General features: G+C 36.8%; 1 protein-coding gene across 5 annotated transcripts in view; it reads right to left on the bottom strand.

Moving 5' to 3' along the window:
• Window positions 1-20,923, bottom strand: part of LOC135217968 (rho GTPase-activating protein conundrum-like) — a 355,231-nt gene that overhangs the window by 24,389 nt on the left and 309,919 nt on the right. For all 5 annotated transcript variants that reach the window (XM_064254091.1, XM_064254087.1, XM_064254088.1 and 2 more), the window contains 6 exons: window positions 4,906-5,094; window positions 3,267-3,388; window positions 2,984-3,085; window positions 2,322-2,611; window positions 1,343-1,551; window positions 686-810 (listed from right to left, as the gene is read on the bottom strand). In XM_064254091.1, the coding sequence (XP_064110161.1) occupies window positions 686-810; window positions 1,343-1,551; window positions 2,322-2,611; window positions 2,984-3,085; window positions 3,267-3,388; window positions 4,906-5,026 (969 nt within the window). In that variant the 5' untranslated portion in view covers window positions 5,027-5,094. The remainder of the gene's footprint in view (window positions 1-685; window positions 811-1,342; window positions 1,552-2,321; window positions 2,612-2,983; window positions 3,086-3,266; window positions 3,389-4,905; window positions 5,095-20,923) is intronic.

Raw genomic sequence — 20,923 nt, forward strand, 5'->3', positions numbered from 1 at the left:
CAATAGTACCCAAAGTATGTGTGCACTGTGCATGCCACTACACCACAAGTTCGCTAGACTCCTATATTATACATATTTTCTAAAGGTGCAATTTACCCTTTATTACTATTCGAAAACATTCACTCCCTCTCTCTCTCTCTCTCTCTCTCTCTCGTGATCCTCTCGTCTTCTCTCTCCATCACTCTCTCTCTCTCTCTCTCTCTCTCTCAACCGCCACCGTCATCAATATACCAACCAACACAACATTCTAATGAAGCCAAGCAGTGTACCTGCATATAATGCTCAGCTAGTCTGCCTGGTTGGACAGTTTTTTTTTTTTTCTTTCTTTCTTTTTTAATACCATTTGATTTGATTTTGCCGGTCATCACTGAAAAATGTGCGGTCATCATGGGTATATATTACTTATTCTTTCAGGGTTTCTTAAAAATATTATTTAAAAAAATACAGCAGCCCAGTATGATCTGGAATTCACGTTAATGCTCTTTTAAAATTATACATTATATTGGTGTAAATTATCACATTTGAATTTGCAATGTTTATTATCTGCATACTAAAACAGTTACTGTACAATACATAATAGTATTAAGTTAATTGCTATACTTTTCAAAGAACTACCACATCAATGACAACAGTTATCACACAAATATTATACTATAAAAATAAAATAATGTACATTGTTACTTACTGTAGAAGATTCAAGATCTTGACTACCTTGAGAAGCGTTGGATTCTATGGATGGCCGTTTCTCCTTGCACTTTGCGTGGGGGATGTGTACGGAGCCAATGTACCGGTAACCCAAGACTTGAATATCTAGAAAAGGTGCCATTGAGTTGTTAAGCTCTTTACATTAAGTCATTACTTCACATCAGCAGATGAGCTGTTCTAAAGAATTTGTATGACACTCCTGAAGTAACATTAAGCTTTTATGATGAACATCAAAATGCTTGAGAAGAGGTTGCAATCATATTCAAATTACCATTAAAATGTACACCACATTAAATGATACTTTTCATTCAAATTTAAAAGATAACCGATTTTCTGTATTTCCTTCTATAGTTTGGCACCCTATCAGTCAGCTCTTGCAAAAAATCAATTGGATTAAAATCCCATAAAAAAAACTCAAGACGAGGGAAATGATTTTACCAAACTTGGTTGTTACTAGTCACTTCTCTCAATATGGAGATCAAGATTCCACTGACTTTCTCTTGAGGATGGCTAATTAGTTAAAACCAACACCATTTCTCTGAGCCTAAAATATCCCTTCAAGTACAGTTACAACACATTCTGCGTGAAGACATAGCGGAGCATCATTATCTCAATCGTTGTTTAGAACAGAACTTACCGTGTTCATCTTGCAATGCTTTGGGATAAAACTCATAGAGGCCTTGTTTTGAATGGAAATTCTTGACATCCCTTGCCAGATCGCGAGCGTACGAGCGTTGACGACGCAGTTCCTTCCCTGAGCCTGGTACTCCTGAGGCAACTTTCGGGAGCATGTCCACAGAGGGAGCGCGATACAAATGTACGGGGCGATCGTCCATCCATTGGCTTCTGAAAAGATTGATCAAATTTTATTAGCATTTAACACTGTCAATAATTAACAAATTGCAGCCTAAAAATGAAATAATCGTCATCAGTTCCCTCACTAATCTGAAACAGGGAGAAGAAACGTTGGCACATTACATGTTTAGCAAACAATATACGTAGCTATAAGCTGAGAGAAAATGAACTCTTTTAATGGTAACTGTAAATATTACTAAAATGTGTTTACAACGTCCCTTCGACCATTAGCCGCACCCACCGTTTAGCCTTTTGACAGTCATATCCGCTCCCGTCTTTTACCTTGCTGTGCAACCTCTCTAACTAAAAAAAAAAAAAAAGTTACTTTTGGATTGTTGCAAATCATTAAAATTATTTTGTGGATCTTGCTCTCCAGCTAACTCCTTTTCACCGAGTGGCTGGAATTGCCCAAATGCTCAGCCTTAGCCTAAGGGTTAATTTCGTGGTTCATCTATTCACTCAAAAGTGCAGTAGAATCCTTTGTTTTTTTTTTCAGAGTGCAATAATGTTGAATTCTTTTTACCATACAAGACAAGGCTAATGTGTTGTATCTTACACAGTAGAACTACTCGGCTTCTATCTTAAGCTCAATGATTTCCAATACAATATACTATGCCCAGGATCATGTACGTTAGATTTTCTCATCTATAGCATGAAATAAATACTGAAGTTTGTTTTATGTCTCCTTCCTCTTCATGTTAAAATATATGCTAGACAGTCTGGATTTTATAAAAGCCTGTTGTGGTTACAACTACTTGTACCTGTTATTATTTTCAGCTGGCGGTGAATGTCTCCTGACACCAACTGCTAGGCTTCTGTTGTGATGGTGGTGGTTACTGTGATCACTGATGGGTGAAAATGGCCCAGGAGAGGTGATGACAGAAGGCGATGTCACCAAGGAATGGTTCCCTGAATCTAAGGATCCTCGAGATCGACTTAAATATGGATCCACCCATGACTTTGGGTGGGGGTCTGGGGGTGTGCGGGGAGGAGACACTGAATCCAAAGAATCTGGAGTGGCACTTCGACTTCTAGTGCCTGTGCTAGAATTCTGAGAAGGGTAATATAATTAGTGCTCCATTAGCAATGCAATACTGTGATTCTAAACAATGATCAACACAGCATTGTGTTATTCACTTTTCACTTCAAATAAACACTGTAACGTATTTAACATATACAGCATATAAAAATGATGGGATCTTTCCTAGATAGTGACCTCCACGGGTTTCAACCGGGTATGTATCCACCTTTGTGGCGTGTTTAGTAAAGCCCGTTGGGGATTATCGTAAAAGCATACACAAAAGACTGTAAATATCATGAAGATATGACCCCAAGAAATATAAGTCCTATATAACCCTTGGGGGTCACTATCTAGGAAAGACCCAAATGAAGTATTCAACAATTAAATCCCTATCTGACTTACATCTGTAGTTGCGAAGAAATTACGAATATCTGGTTTGTTCCTCTGCTTCTTCCTTCGTATGGTTGCATTAAGGGTTCGAACTCTTCGTTTCAGGGCTTCCTCCTAATAAGAATAAGTTAAAAATAACAAAATATGCTTCTCACAAGTATCACAGAATGCAATCGCTGCATAAGTCTAAAACATGTATATATACTCAAATCCTATAGAATGAAAAAAAAAATCATGTTAGCTCTTGTACATGTTCAGCATTTTACTCGAAATTAAGGAATCAAATGAGTCTCACCTGTCTTGGATTGAGAGCACCCATGAACTTGCTGTAAGTGATGTTATCTTCAGAGAGTTCCGAGTCTGGTTTAACAGGTATACCAAGTCCTTCCAGGAAATGTTCGTCGGATTCGCCATCATCTGAAATGTCCGTGCAAACAACACAAAATCAAGTTTGCTTTATAAGTAATGTGATTGAACAACTCATAGTTATTTTCAATTTTTATATGACGATTTGCCTGAAAACCTATGGATTATTCCCATGCAATTTTACCAAATTTCTTTAAGTAATCCATGCTATAAGGAATAGGCGTATTTTGCCGTGCAGGGTGACATTTTCCAAAGAATGCGGGGGCTTCATTTCTTCAAAGGTAAGCAACTCGAGCTATTTCTTGGAGCTTTATTAAAAGACTGATGGAACAGGATAGAATAAGTGCAAAAGTTAAGGGCAACAGAAGAAAAATTAATGGTAAGTATAAATACGGTGGCACAAATCCTGATACCTTATTCACTCTTGATTCACTCAAGGTTTATTGTATCCTTCATTTCCTATGATTCACAAGTTATCAATGAAGCACTAATACTAAGGGCGATATCACACTGCTGCATAACAGTCTTAGATTTATCCTTCATAATAATCATTTGCTAAATAAATTTATCACAAAGCTAGAAAAAAATCTAGAGATTAAGTCTGAATGTCATCATGACACCTTCCACAGCTGTAGCTTAGTCTCACATAACCGGGTAAATTTTAAGCATCTTAGTGAGTGAAGGCCCTATTTAAATAACGAACCACCCAGGGACTACAAAAGAAAAAGACTAAATTAACTCAAAGAGAAAAACGAAACTCTAACAGAATCACGACCTACTACTTCCTAAGCTAAAAAAAAAAAAAAAAGTCAAGAGGATAGAGGATATGGTAGCATAGCATTCTAGATGAGGTTAGAGCATATTATCGCAGGTGAAGTTGGTTTAGCTTTGGATGTATTAGTCAGGACACAGAATCCTTGATGGGGTTAGAATAGGAAACAGAATAGTAGTGAAGGTAACGGCTGGCCAGAGCACCCTTGTGAAAACACCATTTCACTACCCCTGCAGGCGCAGATCTATTATTTCTCACTGAAAAACAAAAACCTTGACTTCCAATTCTGATTCTCCTATAATCTTGCAGGGAGCAGGAAGGTATGGCAGAACTACGGTCATGACACAAACAAATGGTTAACGAGGTGGTAACAAAAATACAAACCAAAAATGAGATGCTAACGCAAGAATAATCACAATCACCATTATTACTTGAAATAGATTTGTACCTCTTCACTATAATACAGACGACACGACTTTCTCCCAAAAAATTGTCTCCTCTATCAAATAATGTAGTTTCAGAATTTCCACAAACTTCTAACGTAATTTTTCCCATACAATTTTATGAAATATTTTGTTGAAATTCCAAATCTTTCCATAGTACAATAACGTTGGTCGAACAGCTGAGAATATGTGGAAACTGGCTGAGAATGAATGAACTGGACTGACTGATAAGTTTACTTACCTGGCGTTACAGAGAAAAGGGGAAACAAAAAGAATATCATGGCAGACCTACTTGGTATATGTGGCCTCTTAAGGCTTAATTTCATACTCAAGCTCTTAACTCTACTCCTTACCATCATGGCTACGAGCTTCCTCTTCAGAGTGGGAATTCGAGTGCGACGAAGTCCTTCTCTGGCCTATGGTGCGGACCTCATTCCAGTAGTCCTGCATTTCAACAGATGCGTAGCTCTCCATGGCGACAAAATGGGGCCCACCCGGTGCAAAGGCCTTCAGTCTCTTAGCTACAGTTCTCCATCGTAATTCTGATAATAAAGAAGGAAAAAAAAACTTTCTGTAAATGTCTCTGCTGTTGTCAGGTGATTTAAACCAATGAAAAAACTTCAGATCAAAATATAGTCTTGATAATTATACGTTAGCTTCAAAGAGTTGCCTGTCATATATCTATTAATTGCACACTGAAGGTATATCGATACTTTGATAATAGTACCTGTATCTATTTCTGGGAATTTTAAGACTGGTATTACCAAACACGAATTTTGTGGACAGGATTATAGCATTTGAATGGACACCACTATTTTATTTGATGATACTGCCAGTTCAATCCTGGAAGACTGTCCGTGGCAATAACAGAGTATACATGTTTTAGCAAACACACAAACCATGTATCATTCGAACATCAGCAATAAATTCTTAGCAAAGTTCTGAACATTCAAGATAATTCATAAAGCCCTAAACACAAAAAAAGAAAACTCTTTCTTTTAACTGTCACATCGATGGGCGAAAAGCATGTTAATTCGTTAATTCCAAATGTTACCAATCAGAGTTTGCGGCACAAACTATCAATTTAATTATAATTGTGCACAAAATGTAGCATGTATATAAAAATACACTTGTTATAGCAAAGAGATGACAAAATGTCAAAATATCCCTAAGTGTAAAATTGAAAATTCTCTCTCTCTCTCTCTCTCTCTCTCTCTCTCTCTCTCTCTCTCTCTCTCTCTCTCTCTCTCTCAATACCCACTCCCCATCCATTCTTATCTTCTATCAAAATGTACCGTAAGTGGCTTTCAGGACTCGATGGCTTTAGTTTTTTAAGCCTAAAAATGTCATAATACACATGCACAAGTAGTGTTAGTCATAGTGTAATGAATCTGTTACAAAGACTGTTCCAAACAAAATTTTACAGTGCCAATAAAATCACTTTAACATACATGAATAATCCATAGAGAAGTAAACCATCGATAAACTGTTATACGGCAATAAAAAATATATTGGTCAAGGTTTGGGAAAAAAAATGTGAAGAGTTCGGTTCTCTACCTTTACGGTTATGTTGTCAAACATAATCAAATACCATTCAAATTGACCATGAGGTAGGAAATCCAGATGAATTCAATTTTTATTTTCAAATTCAAGTATAAATACCTAAAGGGAAAGATACTAGGATGAATTCATTAGATTCGCGCAAGTATAGGTCTATAAGCCATCGAAATACTAGGGCAAATCTTCAATCAAGTCAAATAAGACAAAATGACCATGGCAAAGTATTAGCAGCAGCAGCAGCAGTAGTAACTGCAAGATCCACAGTGAAATAAATCTGAAATCGCATTACACTTCACACTTCGCTTAGGCGTTATCATTATTGCATCATTATTGCACGCATAATTTTGGCTCGTGTGCATCGCAGGTGGTCAAAACAGGATAAGATCATCTCGTGACGACAGCAACGATAATATTTATTTTACAATTCCATTTACAAGAATTTCACGCAGAAACAGACACTGTCTTTATATACATATAGACTTTTACTATTACCTAGAGAACAAAGCCATGTCATCTCTCAGAACGCTTAGGTATAGAAATCCAGTGATATAAAGAGGTGCAAATTCTACTGAAAGTCATCAAAACATGTACTACATTCATATATTGCTGTGGAATTCAATACATCATCATCATCAGTTATTATTATTTTTATTATTATTATTATTATTATTATTATTATTATTATTATTATTATTATTATTATTATTATTGAAGAAACAAATCCACAGTTATGTAAGAGCAGGTACATTTTTAAAAATAAATCTCTACAGAGAGCTTTTGCTGATCTGTTCGAATTCCCTTTTCAAGGACGGATTCCCGAAAGCTCTCTGTAGAAATTCATTTTTAAAACTAAATATGCGCACCCACACACAACTGGATTTGTTTCTAATTTTCAAGGCTCATGCTTTTATCATCATTATTATTTTTATTATTATTATTATTATAGTCTAAATATATATAATCTAATCATAATGACTTAACGACTAACATGAGTTACAAGGTACTTAGCCACCTACATTAACACCTCCAACCTAAGGAAAGACAAAACAAATATTTTGTAATCAGGTTACACAGTTGGGTACATTTTGATAAGCAAGGCCTACTGGACGACCACTGACACGTGGCTACCGTAATCAGACGACTTGGGTCTCTCTCTCTCTCTCTCTCTCTCTCTCTCTCTCTCTCTCTCTCTCTCTCTCTCTGCCACCTTAAAGGGGTTTACCCATCTGCCAGCGGTGTCTTTATCTGAATCATGATACCTTCTGAATCTAGCCAAGTTTTTTAAATGTTGACTTTTGGACCTTAAACTACGAAACTATGAATGGAACCTGTCTCCCATTAATAAAAAATATCTCAAACACCTTGAACGAAGAAAGCATTCCACGTTATTCAAATGAATGCACGTTTTCATCAGAGACTCAAACTATTTTTGCTATTCTACATTATTTATCATCGATATTATGAGATGTACTCTTCTCTCTCTCTCTCTTCTCTCTCTCTCTCTCTCTCTCTCTCTCTCTCTCTCTCTCTCTCTCTCCTAAGTGGCTGTAAAGCCAAAAGAAACAAGGTCTATCAAAATATCTTTTATGATAAGAACTTTGATTACGTAGGCCCAAAAGTGTACCCAGGAACTACTACGTTACGTACTCAAACCTAAAAGAAATTAGATAATATTTTACACCAAAATGTGATCCCTCCATTCGCATCATGCTAGCATTTACTTTAAATACTGTGATTAATGAAACAATTGTGTATATGTATATAAACTATATATATATATATATATATATATATATATATATATATATATATATATATATATATATATATATATTCAACATTAAACTGTTTTCCGTATTTGGGGTAGTTCCCAGGAAGAGAAAGGATAATGGTCACCGCCACATTCATAACTGAACAGCTGAATAGTAGATGAATATCTTGTGCAGACATATCTTCTACTGCACACAATAGGCTTACCAGCACGGTGCAATGCACCAATCACCTCGATTTCGCAAGTAACGTCATGATCCCAAGATGTCGGGAGCCCTCCGTACCAAGTGACACTTTCGTGCCACCTATCCCTAGACCTTACAAGGTTTCTCTCGTATTTCTTCTTATTAGCACATACGAACTGTCGTATATCCTTTTGACCAACCTACCATTCAGTGTTTCTAGTGGGCTCCTTGGGCCAGGAAATAACTCCCGACATCAGCTGAGCTACCTCACAAGAGGACACTCGTAATTTTATTAAAACTTTTGTAAAATGCAGGGATCCTTCTTGTTATACATAGTACCCTCCGTCACCATTTCATTTAATAGTCTTTTTGCCGCCCTATATGATGTCATAAGCACAGATGGCCTTGGAAATAAGAGTTGGGCCCATACCTTTATCTAACTGCAAAAATATGAAATGTAGCTACATATGTACTGACTGCTAAGTAAAGGACGTTGAGTCGAAAGATCTTGTAGCTACTCCAGTGTTTCACATTCCTTCGTGGCTTATACCATTATTTATGCATTTATCACGTTCCAAACTTTCGTGATTCAATCACATGTATATATATATATATATATATATATATATATATATATATATATATATATATATATATATATATATATATATATATATATATATATATATATATATCTTAAATGTTCCAAAGGCTAATTTTAATGTGAAAGCTGTTTGAAAAATTCTCACTTGAAAAGCAACGAAAAACAATACCCATTGATGTGGAGCATAAATATCGACCTTTGACTTGAATTAATCGAACGTTTAAATTTATCACGAATACTTGATGTTGAAGGTAGTGCTTGCAGATTGCTTTGCGGACTATTATCTTGAATGCTTATCAAGAGGCCTAGTGCTTTATAAACCTCATTTTGATCAAAGATACGTTCGTGAAATTTTCCTTATGTTCGGAGGAACTTCACATGAATGATCTTTTTTTAATTCACTTCACTAATTTATTTGTTAAACTGAACAGGAAAATATGTTAAATCTTTTGACGGTCAAATATATAAAAGTCAAGGTAATGTTGGATCTTCTGTTTTTAGACGTAGCATCTAAAGGAATAGTTCTTGAATTACCTCATTAGTACTTATCACTTGACTAAATTTATCAATTTAACGTATACGGTGAATCAGCATACAAAGTTAAAGCCTGCATTTTAACTCGTCATGAAACGGTCTTCATTTTCAAGTATTTAACTAAAACTCATTGACCAGCTTCAAGCGTTCTTAAAAAAAAAAAAAGTTGGGGTGGGGGGTGTTGGTTGTTCTTATTATCGTCAAGAGACCGCAAACTTCTCCAAAGTTACTGTTGCATGTCACGACGCCCACCCCTATTATAGTAAAAGTTTTGTGAATATTTGATCGTAAAATGAACAAAATCGTACTGACCCAATATCTAAAGAGTACATTATTCTTTGGAAATTGGTGCTAACCAACTGGCAAACTAACATACAAGCGAATGAACAAACCGAACCAAACCCACAGACAAACCAACTGATAAAATGGGAAAGAAAACAAGCCAGAATTTATTTCCTCCTAGTCGGAGAAAATAAACCAGTTAAGTATACCAGAATACCTTAACTATGAAATAGTTAACTAGGTTGCAGAGAGTTATAAGGAATGCTTCAACATGATTGTAACAATAGGCTCGCGCACGAGAGACTGACCTCCTCATCATTTGATGACTGACCTTTTGTCAGGCGTGGCGACTTGACACGCGATATCCAGTATTTTTGCTTCGACACCGAATTGCGGAACACGAGCCTCTCCCCGAGAACGAAAATTCCTTTCCAGAATTCAACGGAAAGAAAACACCTGAACCCAAGAACAAGATCACTCCGTCACCGGCCAAGTTTCTATACTGTACTATCTCCCAGACTCCCAACCCCTCCCAGTTCAGACGTGAATGGCTTACCCACCCTAGTACTATGTGACTTCTTTTCTCTCGTTAACTGTTCAAATGCTAGCTAGTATGAATAAAAGACGCAATCTGCTTTTTACTCTATTTTGCTTGTGCAGGTGGATCTTTTATTAAATCATTTTGTATTTATATCCATTCTGATTTTTCCTGCATGGTTGTAAGTGTTTACTTCAGTTTCTATTTGGATTTCCATTTATTTTCAAAAATATTTTCAAATTAGTAAATTTATCTTCTGATTGGCATGTTTCATTTTATGCATTCTAAAACACCAATCTTCTAAACGAATATTTTTTAAAAAAATTTATATATACTATATCTGCATGACAATATGGGGTTTTAATTCCGAAAGGAAGAGAAGAAATGATGTTCCCACAGCTTTGGAATTGCTAATTATTACCAAGATATTTACTGTACTTAGATACAGCCTCTGGAAATGCTTCATCCTTGTTCCGTTAAATATCACTGGGCCTGTATTTGCCAAAACAGTAAAATATGCACGTGGTGGGCTGCAAACAGTATGAATAATGGCATAAGGCTGGCAATCCCATTCTTGATAACTTGGTGAGAATCGGAGTGCTGACAACTTCTAAAACCTACCCGTAAGCGGAAGACGCGTATGGTGATACACGCGCGAACAAAACGCACACACGCGCGCGCACACACAAACACCCACGCATACACACACACTATATATATACAAACACTATATATATATATATATATATATATATATATATATATTATATATATATATAGTATACACTATATATGTATATAGTGTGTGTGTGTGTAAGACAGAATGATTCTGAAAGTGTTTCTAAGAGGAGAAACTTATTGATGGATGTGAGCAAGAGGAAGATTATGATGTCAATGGAAACAAGAAAGATGGCGTAGTCAATGTTAATTATGGTGGAAGAAGTAGTAATCTGACAGTGATGGTAAGATGAGACTAGAGGTGAGTCACAGACTGTCTGTAATGAAGCCCTTTACTTAACCTCCAAACCTACTTCCTTTCCTACATCTTGCTGTCAAACCTGTCTAACTGTTGCAAGAATTTCCCGTAGAAGGGTAGCGTCTGTCAGTGAGGTGCACTTTAAGCATTACTTAAAAGTTCTTTGCAGCGTCCCTTCGACCCCTAGCTGCAACCCCTTTCTTTCCTTTTTTTACTGTACCTCCATTCATATTCTCTTTATTCCAACTTACTTTCCGTCCTCTAATAATATTGTTTTGTAGTGCAACTGCTTTGAAGTTTTCCTCCGGTTAACCTTTAAAACCTCTCTACTCTCAATTTCCGTTTCAGCGCTGAACGACATCATAGTTTGCGGCGCTTGGGTTTAGGCCTAAAATTCTATATTCTATTCTATTACATAAATAAGTGCAACTACGGGGTTTTCTCCCAGTTCCGCCGTTCGATTCTTGTGCTTAATCTCATTTATTTTCTGGATATGCTCATCTTTCTGTTGAACCACTTCAACTCCCTCTCTTCACTATCTTAACTCTGTATGACTGAAAGTGCCCAAGTTCTTGTCAATGTCGGCCAAAGTTCATGATCCATTCTTTCAGATTATCTGAAGAAAAGACGGTAGCAGGGTGTAAACCAGATATTAGAGAGAGACTTGCTTTGGCTATGGAGGCCAAGGCAGGAAGTGAAACGTGAACTGTGATTTTTGAATCTGTGAAAGACAGAACAATGAAGTAACCAAAGTGAAATTTTTACGGCATATACATTATGCAGTGTAAGCAGAACTGAAGGGTGAGAGTGATAAAAAGGTTAGCGTAGATGAAAGCAGGGATCAGAGATTTTTTAGATCAGTGTTTCTTAACCTGGGGGGTGCGCCCCTTTGGGAGCGTCAGCAATTTCCAGGGGAGGCGCGAGCACTAGGGAAAAAATGATAAAAAATATTCTCTAATTATTCGTTATTCTCTTGACAAGAGTGAGGAACTAATATACAGAACTTTATGAAAAAATGCAAGAGTCTCGTCTTATAACAGTACTTTCCTAGAGTCTACTACTCTAGTTAGGTTCGTTGGGGCTTACCAGGTTTTGTAATTATTGACCTCCCTATCCCTCGAAACCCCTTCTCTTTCTCTGTTTTTTATCTCCTTTATTATTTTCCTTTAAATCTGGGAGGGAATTTTACTCGTAGATACAAGGGGGTCTTCAAAGAAAGGACCAACTCTTGGAGGGGGCGTGGTAATAAAAAGGTTAAGAACCACTGTTTTAGATGGTTTTGTTATGGGGGAAGAATGGAGTATAACTTGAAGGAGTTATGTCATCCGAAAGTGTTAGGAGGGAGGAGGAAAGGAAGGCAACAGGACAGATGGATGGAGTTGATAAAGATGCTGGAATAGAAGGACCAACTACATAGCAATAGCAACACAGGGCAGGATAGACACGGATATCTTAGTGTGTATGTCTGGAGGTTCGAGTACTGCTGATGGGGTTTCCCAGTTCATGTATGAAGCGGCTAACGATGTGGATTTATCCATAACTCTGTAGCAAAGGATGAATGGGGCAGTGACCGTATTGATTTTTCCCCTGAAACCACTCCTCAGTAGATCTGAAGACAGGTTTACAAATGTTGTTAGAGCATTGCCTATTTATTTGTATTTTTATGAAATTTTAATACTACAGCTTTTCCACGTATCCACATAATTTTCAGAGTTTTAATCTATTGAGCACGTGTACTTCTCCGAGAAAGCCAGCCAGCCTCTCAAAGATGAAATAGCTGAATAATGGCACACTCATAAAAGCACTGATTGTGGCCAACAGTGTACGTATGTATGTGTGTATGTATGTATGTATGTGTGTATGATATATATATATAGATATATATATATATATATATATATATATTGAATGTTCTTTTTACTGTAATCCGAATATTAAGCCATTAAATACAGGCAAAAAACGCTCTTGCCAGAAGAGTGCTTACACTGTGGGCAATATCAATGATTCTAAGAGTGCTGTGCCATTAGTCAGCTATTCTATCTCTTTGAGAAGCTGGCTGGCTGCCGCTCCCGAAAAATATCACTTTACTCAGTGGATTAAAATCAGAAAATTCCATGAATACGTGGTAAAGCTGGTATTCAAACTGAACCTTAACCTAATTGAACACAAAAAATACGTCATGCGAAATATATAGTGACGCTGACCATTCCAAGACCACTTATAAATCTTCAATCAAATCTCCTTGTCAATGTTTAAATGACTACGCACACACATACCCATATATATTAAGAAGAAACCATACTGCTTTGTACATGGACAAGTACAATCGCCTCAAAATTTTTCGTTTCCCTGCAAGCAAACTACTTCATTCCTACTTTTGATGTCTGTGATCCGTATAAACCTGCAGCCTCCAAGAAGCAGATCTGTCGCTAACCTCGGCGTTAAGACCCAAACATTTTCACTCCCACTTTTGCCGTTCTTGTTTTGTTCGACCATGAGCTCATTAAATGTACCGGGGTGTCGGTCCCACTATAGTCTCTACACAGAAAATGATCTTGACGTAGCTCAGACATATCAAAAGTCTCTTCACAAGTAAGGTCAGGAGACTGACAGTCCACTGAAGGGATCAAAACTCGACTTGAATTTTGATATATAGCGAACTCAAAAAAAAAAACAAAAAAAAAAAAAACAAAAAAAACAATGACTTACGTTTTTAAGGAAAAGTAACTGTCATTAACAGCCTCCAAATTATAAGGATTACAAAAGACAGAAACAAAGGTGGCCAAGATGAGAGCAAGAAATTAAAAAATTTTGAACAATCACCGACTTAATGATAATTTGGAAAATTGATTGAACTCCCAATGACAACTTACAAGCTTTACACATATTCTGCATGGACATACCTATCTCTCTCTCTCTCTCTCTCTCTCTCTCTCTCTCTCTCTCTCTAATCTTCTCTCTATATATATATATATATATATATATCTATATATATATATATAGAGAGAGAGAGGAGATGAGAGAGAGAGAGAGAGAGAGAGAGAGAGAGAGAGAGAGAGCTAACTGACTTTTGACTTCGGGCAATTGTGAAGAAACAAAATATAGGATGTGAATACTGTAACCTAGGAACATGATAAACCGTCTTATGCAAGACACTGAGACCACATGATTGAAGAGAGCTCTAACATGCCACAAGAGGAGAGAGAGAGCGAGAGAGAGAGAGAAGAGAGAGAGAGAGAAGAGAGAGAGGGTGGGGGGGGGGGAGGGGGGGGGGAGGAGGGTGAAAGAAGAGCGACAGAGACTTATCGTGTAAAGGGGATCAAATTCTATGGTCTCGGGTATCACTGCCGTTCTCAATATAAAAGTCACGTTACAGACATTTCTTCAGCGCGACACATCTTTCAATGTCAACACAGACAAGCGTCTTTTTCTAAACATGTCGATAAAATATGGCATGGTCATGCGAACTCTATCTTCATCTTTTTTTTTTTATTGCTTGTAGATACAATTATCTTCATAATATCCCAGGTTTATGTCAATCATTGGCATCTCATAAATTCAACATCATTACTATTAAGTATTGAGTAATTATGCAAGGCATAATGTCTGGAGAAAAGAGACGGTCTTGAACAGAACCTCATCTCAATGCAATTTCAGAACAAATAAATAATAAAATGACAAAGGATGCAGACAAAAATTTGACCGGTTTTCGCTCGTTATGGTTAGATAGGCTGCAGTTTCCTGTACGGAATGCATTCACCTACACAACATAAGCACAGTGCAGTGATTGATTTCAAGAGCCAATCTCCATGGGGAATCTTTACATCCCAGGTTATGGGAGTATCATTTATACTCTCTCTCTCTCTCTCTCTCTCTCTCTCTCTCTATCTCTCTCTCTCTCTCTCTCTCTCTCTCTCTCTGATATTTTATTGTTGTTTTTACTCCTCATTTCAATTACCAAATTTTGTTCTAATTTTGTAAAATGTCACGAATCCTTTTAATAAAAAAAAAAAAAAAAATTTTTGATTTTATCCAAATATCTATAAACATTCTTCACATTTCCCTCACTCTTTCCTCGCAGTTTCGACGAATTCCTTTCAAAATCAGAAGTCGCACAAAAAGATACCACTTTAACTTGATCCCAGCCAGCCCTCTTCGATGGACAAAAATGATCTGAAGGACGATTGGATAATTGCAGTTAATTTTCCTCAGTTGTCAACGTACCCTAGTTTCGCCTTGGTATGTCTTGACGTCTCTAATCTTCTTGTCTTCTCACATACAAGTTCATAAAACATCATACAATCGTGCATGTCTTCTGATTAAAAAAAAAAAAAAAAAAAAAAAAAAAAAAAGCCGGGTACAGAGACGTCTCTAAACGAAAATTCCCAAATGCACGATAGTAAGAACTTTCAGATATCAGAGCGACAAAATGTATGAAATATTTCCCAACTAAAATTGCAGTCAATACAAGAAGGATCCCCTGTGAAATCTACCCGTCTGTCATCTTGCAAGAATAACGAGAAATCATTTCACCAGCCAGAAAGGATCTCTATCACTACAAAATCTCACGAAATAAATATATATTACGGAGGTGGTATGCACAGCAACACTCTCTGTACGAACTTAAGAGTGTGTCTTATGATGTCTGTTGGAAAGCAGTAAAATAATTCTATAAATCTTCGCTGAAAATACTTCGTGCAAACATAAGTATTGAAAGTAGAGGCCAAACCGATTCCTCCAGAATTAGGCTCCACTCTTTCTACTGAATTTGGGCAGATCATTTTAACCTGGAAGAGACTAAGCATGACCTGCAATGAAAGTCCTTATATATAACGCACCTATCAGTAGCTACACTGAACACGACCACAAAATTTGTAAATTAAGGGAAATAATATTTAATGAAAGGAATAAAAACAAATCAAGAATGAAAAGAAAATTGAACAAGCATAATCATAAAGGAAGTAAGACGCATCAAAATATAGAACAACTGCAACAAGAAACGCAAAAACGCGACGCAGAGAACCAGGTACATTTGAGAGTATATATAAGGAGACAAAACTCGAAAAAGGGGGACGTCACCTTGGAATCGTTATCAATTACAATCCCGAAAAAAGTCTCCCACCTCATTATTTCACAACAAATGAATGACGGGAAAAGCAAAGAAGAATTTCTACAGGACCCGTGGCTACTCAGGAGACAAAATGAAAAGAAAAAAAACCAAGGGCAAGCAAAGATGACTGGGTTCATACCCAGTGCCCTATGAGCCTAGTTGCACTGTTACTCAGGGCATTGAGCGCCCGCATTTCCGTTGATCATGTCAACGGCACCGTCCGTCCATGTGACACAGAAACCATGTCAAGATTTCGCCTTTCTCTCTCTCTCTCTCTCTCTCTCTCTCTCTCTCTCTCTCTCTCTCTCTCTCTCTCTCTCTCTCTCTCCATGAGAAATACAAACGTTACTTTTTCTTCTTTAAGAAGCACAATAATGAACACTTTTCCAGTTTACTTCCCTGACCTCTGCTCCAAAGACTTACTGCACGTGGGTTTTTTGTAACCAGATAAAGGCTACAAGCTTTTTGCTTCAGTTTTTCTGTGCAAAGCACTCCAGAATTAATTTTTCTGAAACACTTCCTTATTTGATAAGCAATTCAAACATGAAGATGCTAAATCATCATACCGTTCAACAATATTTTTCCACATTTTGTGCCTTGGAAAGATCGTGAAACAATTTGACTCTGGGTTCATGGAATAAATGATGGATCCCGATACTTCCACTGAAGGTCAATCCACACCTCTCTTCTCCCTATACGTATGTACTCTGTTTACGTGATTTTGGCGATGACAAGCGATCATTGTATCGCACCAGTTTCTGATTTTTTTTTTCTTCAGAAATGGACGCATCAGAAAGTCAAGAACACTTACATGCACAACCATATGTAAATGAAATTGCCCGCACGTGTATACACACATCTATCTCTCTACAGTACATGCATTATAATTATTAATAATATATATAATATAATATTATTATATATATATTATATATGATATATAGATATATATATATATATATATATATATATATATATATATAAAGGTTTTTGCCACGAAGGAAAAAATTGAAAAAGCGAGATAGCCAAGCACTTTCGGTCTAGTGCGACCCTTTACTCAGGCACAACTGATCTTCAGAGGAAAAACATAGTCAAAGTAGGCTTAATATCCAAACTGACACTACAAGATTAGCAATAAGGTCGATTTCACTCTACAGAAACGAGGAAACGCCTGAGGGCAGTATAAGCGAATTTTTAGGCAGCCACACCTTGGAGGATACACACGTGGTCAACAGATGATTCATCCAGAAAACAATACATTTTGAAAAAACATGGAGGCATATATATCTTATTGCCATGAAATTTACAAAAAATATTCCCCAAAAAATTAATGAAAAGACGGAAAAAAGAATATAAATATATCGAGCAAGAGAGAGAGAGAGAGAGAGAGAGAGAGAGAGAGAGAGAGAGAGAGAGAGAAATAATAACTATACACATGTGGGAATAATTTATTAGTAGTTCATTTATTTTAAGGTACTTCATAAACATTTTACAAATATACGGGTCCAAATGGTACAATCCCGAACTAAGATTTAGGTTGTTTTCATTAGTGATTTGTATAATTGCTGATTCCAGTAAATTTCTTGAAACATAATCATTAGATCTAGCAATTACAAAGGTATCACCCCAATTAATACAATGAGATTTTTCACTCAGATAGATAAACAGTGCATTTGAAGTCTGGGCTGTTCTAACATATGCTGCTTAATACGTACACATAAATTTTTACTTGACTGACCAACGTAAAACGATGGGCAATCCTTACAAGGAGTTTTGTAAACGATGTTGTTATTTGTTACGGGACTATTCTTAATTAGCATATCTTTAATGGTATTGTTATAAGAGAACACTACATTAACATTAAACGATTTAAATATTGATTTTATGGTTTCAAATCCACGATAGTAAGGCAAGCTAAGTACATTTTTAGGCATTTTATTTCATTAATAGCAACACATAAAAACTTTTTGTGAGCTTTTTGATAACATAAATCAATTAAATGAGGTGGGTAGCAGAGATCGTTTCCTATCTTTTTTATGTATTCTATTTCTTGGTCAAAATATTGTGGACTCGTGATACGCAAAGCACGTAGGAACATAGAAGAAAAAATTGAAATTTTAATATTAAGATGGTGGCCAGAATATAAATGTACATATGTTAAATTATTTGTGGGTTTTCTATAAATACTGAATTTACATTGGAAAGATTCTCTATGTATTAATTCATTTAGGAAAGGGATGACATTGTTATTTTCAATTTCAACAGTGAATTTTATGGATGGCACTAAATTATTCAATTTAGACAATAAATCATTTACATCGATACCAACAGGTAAGACTACTAAGATGTCATCTACATATCTGCACCATTTTAAGGGGACAAGTGTGATATTCGGGAGGTGTTGTCTTTCAAAAAATTCCATGTATAAGTTTGAAAGGAGAGGTGATAAAGGGTTACCCATGGCCATACCAAATATTTGTTGGTAATATTCTCCATTAAAAATAAATCTGCAATCACAAATACATAACTTAATCAATGAAATTATGTGACTGACGGACATAGGCAATTCATGCAATACAAGTTCATTACTTAAATATTCTAGCACAGAGTCAATAGAGCTTTGGTTTTGACCATATTGGTCTAGATCAGTGATTCCCATACAGGACATCTTACTAATTTTTCAGCTGAATCAGGACACAGTACCACCCCAGAAGCAACCCACAACAGTCGACTAACATTGGGTCCCTAATTCTACTGCTAGGTGGACAGAGGCTTTGGGTGTGAAGAAACGAGCCCATCCGTTTCTCCCCGCCGGGGAATCGAACCCCAGATCTCCCGGTTGTGAGCATAAACCTTTATTTATACATAGCATCACGTTTTATATACTTCGTGATCAAGTTATTCATATATATATATATATATATATATATATATATATATATATATATATATATGTGTGTGTGTGTGTGTGTGTGTGTGTGTGTGTGTGTGTGTGAGCTCGGGAGGGGGGTTGCGTAATCAAAAGTGTTCGCTGCATATAACAGATGTACTTAGACACACTTGAGAAACGCATGTACATGCTAAAAGTATGCATTCGTTTCTATGCGTGTGAGAAGGAAATCCGCCATGAATTGCAATCGATCAAAGGCTCCCTAAAACAGCGCACAGTCGTCACTGACTAGAATGGTATTCAATTCATGTTTCCCAAAAATAACCTTGCGGAATTCTTCAACCGGTGTACCCAAAGGATGCCTATCAGTGTTGAGTCCATTTTTATGCACTAGTGTACTCTACCATCAGCACCTTGACCTTTAAACGGGGGCATTTCTCGTCGTCATGAGTACTAGAATGAAGAACCACTCATCGCCGACGATTCCACGCCGGTTATCACGGTCACGAACGGGGGAAAACAGTTGGTTAGTCGAGGCGCCTTATCTTGCGGTGTTATTGGTAGGGCAGTTTTTTTTATCAGTCTATGGTAACAGATGAGGATGATGCGTCGTTCCCTCTACCCTTGAGATACATAGCCAGTAGAGATAAGAGTGCTCTCTCTCTCTCTCTCTCTCTCTCTCTCTCTAATTGAATACGCGTTCCCTACAACAACTGTTGCGGAACGAATGATATAGCTATTTTGCTTCGTATCTTTAATATCTCGAAATCATTTAAAGGCTTGCGGGTGCGTGCAGTTAAATTCGTTCTTACCAAGACAGCAGGTGCAGTAAGAATAACGCTCTGTTATTTATGTGTTCGCTTGTACGATTTCGAAAAATAATTCATAAAAATCCACCATATTAGTCTACAATAACAATCTCCGGTTACCAAACAAACTCCCATCCTTCCTTTACTTTAAAATTATTGCATTTCGGGCCAGTTCCATCCACTTATCATATATGAAACACATTTATGAAGCCACAGTCCAAAATTACCACAAATCCTGATGGGACACTGTATAAAATTCTATGGTGATGGCGAACAAGCTCCTAGTAAATAGGCTGAGAATGACATGGCTTGAAAAACTTGGAAGAGTCAGCGAGTTGTATAAGGAAGGGAGACTTTTTATTGAACAGCTGAATAAAAATCTTACTTCGGATTAATATTACATTACATAAAATCTGGAGTTCGAGATCTTACGTCAATTCGTATAGGGACGTGAGGTTTTGTAGGATGAAAACAGACGGAGCAGAAGGGCAGGGGGGGAGGGGGACAGGATACGTTAGTACACGGATAGATTACCAGAGTAAACGTACCCTAAGTGTATGGTCTTAACAATGGACATTCTGACGGCTTCTATATATAGGATGTGATACGGCTTTCTCTCGTGTACCCATATGATAAGGGTATTGTGCCGCCCTATTTTAGAAACTTTTAAGCAAGTTCTGCTCGAAATTTCATATCACTAGGGTAAACGACGAACCCTGAATGTAATGATTATTTTCTACCAGTTCCTTTCCCTTATCTAATTTTCTATGAAACATGAGGCCCAGCTAACGGTTTTCATTTCCTAGATCTTGATTCCAGTGCCCTCTTCAATGTTCAAGCAGTACACGTTGTTAGCAAGCAATTCGAGCGCTCAAAAAGTAAACGAAAAAGCAAGTGTCAAAAATGGCTCTTGCAATCAATTGAAATTTAGTTCTGCGTTTTAGTCTAGGTTATACAAAAAGGTGTGTCATTCCCTGCTTCTTGTCTGCCGTGTTGACCACAAAATAAATGCACAAACTACAAATACTGACAATGGGTATGAGGGGGGAGGGATGTCATTTATTAACGCTGTCCTCCTAAGAAAATAATGGTTCCATAAATGACTCCCTTAAA

Source organism: Macrobrachium nipponense, chromosome 9 (assembly GCF_015104395.2).
Source record: "Macrobrachium nipponense isolate FS-2020 chromosome 9, ASM1510439v2, whole genome shotgun sequence".
Taxonomy (NCBI): domain Eukaryota; kingdom Metazoa; phylum Arthropoda; class Malacostraca; order Decapoda; family Palaemonidae; genus Macrobrachium; species Macrobrachium nipponense.